At 42.0% G+C, this 2,500-nt stretch overlaps 1 protein-coding gene across 2 annotated transcripts in view; it reads right to left on the minus strand.

Moving 5' to 3' along the window:
* Positions 1-2,500, minus strand: part of LOC113805016 (probable G-protein coupled receptor Mth-like 3) — a 48,338-nt gene that overhangs the window by 45,281 nt on the left and 557 nt on the right. The window contains exon 1 of one of the 2 annotated variants that reach the window (XM_070144074.1): positions 1,205-2,500. This exon is cut by the window's right edge and continues 557 nt beyond it. In XM_070144074.1, the coding sequence (XP_070000175.1) occupies positions 1,205-1,501 (297 nt within the window). In that variant the 5' untranslated portion in view covers positions 1,502-2,500. The remainder of the gene's footprint in view (positions 1-1,204) is intronic. The other variant, XM_070144073.1, reaches the window with a different exon arrangement.

The following is a 2,500-nucleotide window of genomic DNA, read 5'->3' on the forward strand; positions in this document are numbered from 1 at the left end:
TTTCGTTTTTTTTCTCGTCGTTTCGCGTTTTTTTCTCGTCGTTTCGCGTTTTTTTCTCGTCGTTTCGCGTTTTTTTCTCGTCGTTTCGCGTTTTTTTCTCGTCGTTTCGCTTTTTTTTCTCGTCGTTTCGCGTTTTTTCTCGTTTCGCGTTTATTCTCATTAATTCGCGTTTTTTATTCATTATTCAACGTTTTTTCTCGTCGTTTCGCGTTTTTTTTCTCGTCGTTTCGCGTTTTTTCTCGTCGTTTCGCGTTTTTTTTTCTCGTCGTTTCGCGTTTTTTTTCTCGTCGTTTCGCGTTTTTTTTCTCGTCGTTTCGCGTTTTTTCTCGTCGTTTCGCGTTTTTTTCTCGTCGTTTCGCGTTTTTTCTCGTCGTTTCGCGTTTTTTTTCTCGTCGTTTCGCGTTTTTTTCTCGTCGTTTCGCGTTTTTTTTCTCGTCGTTTCGCGTTTTTTCTCGTCGTTTCGCGTTTTTTTCTCGTCGTTTCGCGTTTTTTCTCGTCGTTTCGCGTTTTTTCTCGTCGTTTCGCGTTTTTTCTCGTCGTTTCGCGTTTTTTCTCGTCGTTTCGCGTTTTTTCTCATTAATTCGCGTTTTTTATTCATTATTCAACGTTTTTTCTCGTCGTTTCGCGTTTTTTTCTCGTCGTTTCACGCTTTCCGATGACTTACTATCACAAATGTTAGAAACTGCAACAACTAACATTTTTGAACGACCCTCATCAAAACATATCCACGAAGAACATTTAATTTGTTCACATATATATAAGAATCCGCAGAGAAGAATCACGCAGAATTGAAGAATCCGCGAAGAAGAATCACATCACGAAAAAATTAAGAATCCGCAGAGAAGAATCAGACCGCGAAAAAATTAAGAAGAATCACACGTCAAAAAATACAAGAATCCGCAAAGAAGAATCACATTACGGAAAAAAAATAAGAATCCGCGAAGAACAATCACATCTCGAAAAAAAAAAATTAAGAATCATGAGAAGAATAAAAAGAATCCGCGAAGAACAATCAGATCTCGAAAAAAAAAAATAAGAATCATGAGAAGAATTAAAAAAAAAAAAAATAAGAATCATGAGAAGAATAAAAAAAAAAAAATACAAGAATCCTGAGAATGAAAAAAAAAAAATAAGAATCACGAGAAAAAAAAAAAAAAAAATTACAAGAACCCGCCCCCCTCTCGCCCGCGCCCTCAAGACCCACCTCGTGATGGAAGGCCACCTCGGGCTTCGATCTCGCGGGCTCGCAGCTCATCCCGGACATGCTGAAGACCTGGTCGATCCCGCAGCACATCGGGACCTCCACCAGGGGCTCAGCAGCGTCGGGCGTGAGGGGCGCCTTCTCCTGCACGAGGCTCGAGGACCTTCTGCTGTTGCTGCTCTCCGTCTGCACCGTGGTCTGGGTCGCGGCCGCTGACACCGCCGCCAGCAGGAGCGTCAGCAGGTGGAGCCGAGCTGACATGTTGATGGGTCTGGAAGGGTGAGATGATGGGAGTGACATCGGGGTGGATAGCCATCAGAATAGTATATTATATGCGAATGGAGTGAATAGTAACTAATAATAACTAATGTCACTAATAGTAACAAACGTAATGGATTATGAGTGAATGACGTCACTAATACTGACAATCATAATAGATTATGTGCGAATGACGTCACTAATACTAACAAACGTAATGGATTATGAGCGAATGACGTCACTGATACTAACAAACGTATAGGTATTTTGTCCGAATCCTTCACTGAGTGACCTTGCTTTACCGTTCACACTGCCGTTCACACTGCCGTTCGCAATCGTGATTCAGTACGTTCAAGTAAATCCCCAAAAACGTCAAAGGAACGCCCACCCAACCCGTAAGTACAAGCCGTTCCTCCCACATTAGCGCACCTGCCACGCCGCTTCCAAGAACGAGATGTGGACATGACAGACACCGAATGACACGGGAAGGACCTGCCCGGATGACGTGAGTGTAAGAACGTTTGATGACAAGAGTACACACAAACATAGGTACACATCATAAATATACAGACGCACATACCTACATACACACGCAAGCCCGCAGACTAAAAAAGACGAAGAAATAGACATAATAAGTGTCCAATAAACAAGAGAAAGAGTAAATAAACAAGGCAGGTAAACAAAGACATCCCACATCCTTCTCCAGACATCCCGGCGAAGCGAGACCGTGACGTCATCCTGAGTCATGGAGTCTATCTCGTCAAACCGCAACGGAGGAAATCCTTAAATCCTGTTAAAATGACTACACACACTATACTCCCGCCGGACTTGCATGGCTACTCCGTTTTCCTTTCATGTCTCTCTTCGTCTTTTCATTATGGAGAGATGGAATAAAAATGATGACAATCAAAAAAAAAATATGTCGATATTTTTCGTATTTTCAACTCTAAGTCAAGATTGCATAGGGACGATTTGAAAGGACGTGTTATATCAGAGGGCAAGAGGTATTTTAAGGTATGTAATTTGCCCCAATCAATAACC

Source organism: Penaeus vannamei, chromosome 31 (genome assembly GCF_042767895.1).
Source record: "Penaeus vannamei isolate JL-2024 chromosome 31, ASM4276789v1, whole genome shotgun sequence".
Lineage (NCBI taxonomy): Eukaryota > Metazoa > Arthropoda > Malacostraca > Decapoda > Penaeidae > Penaeus > Penaeus vannamei.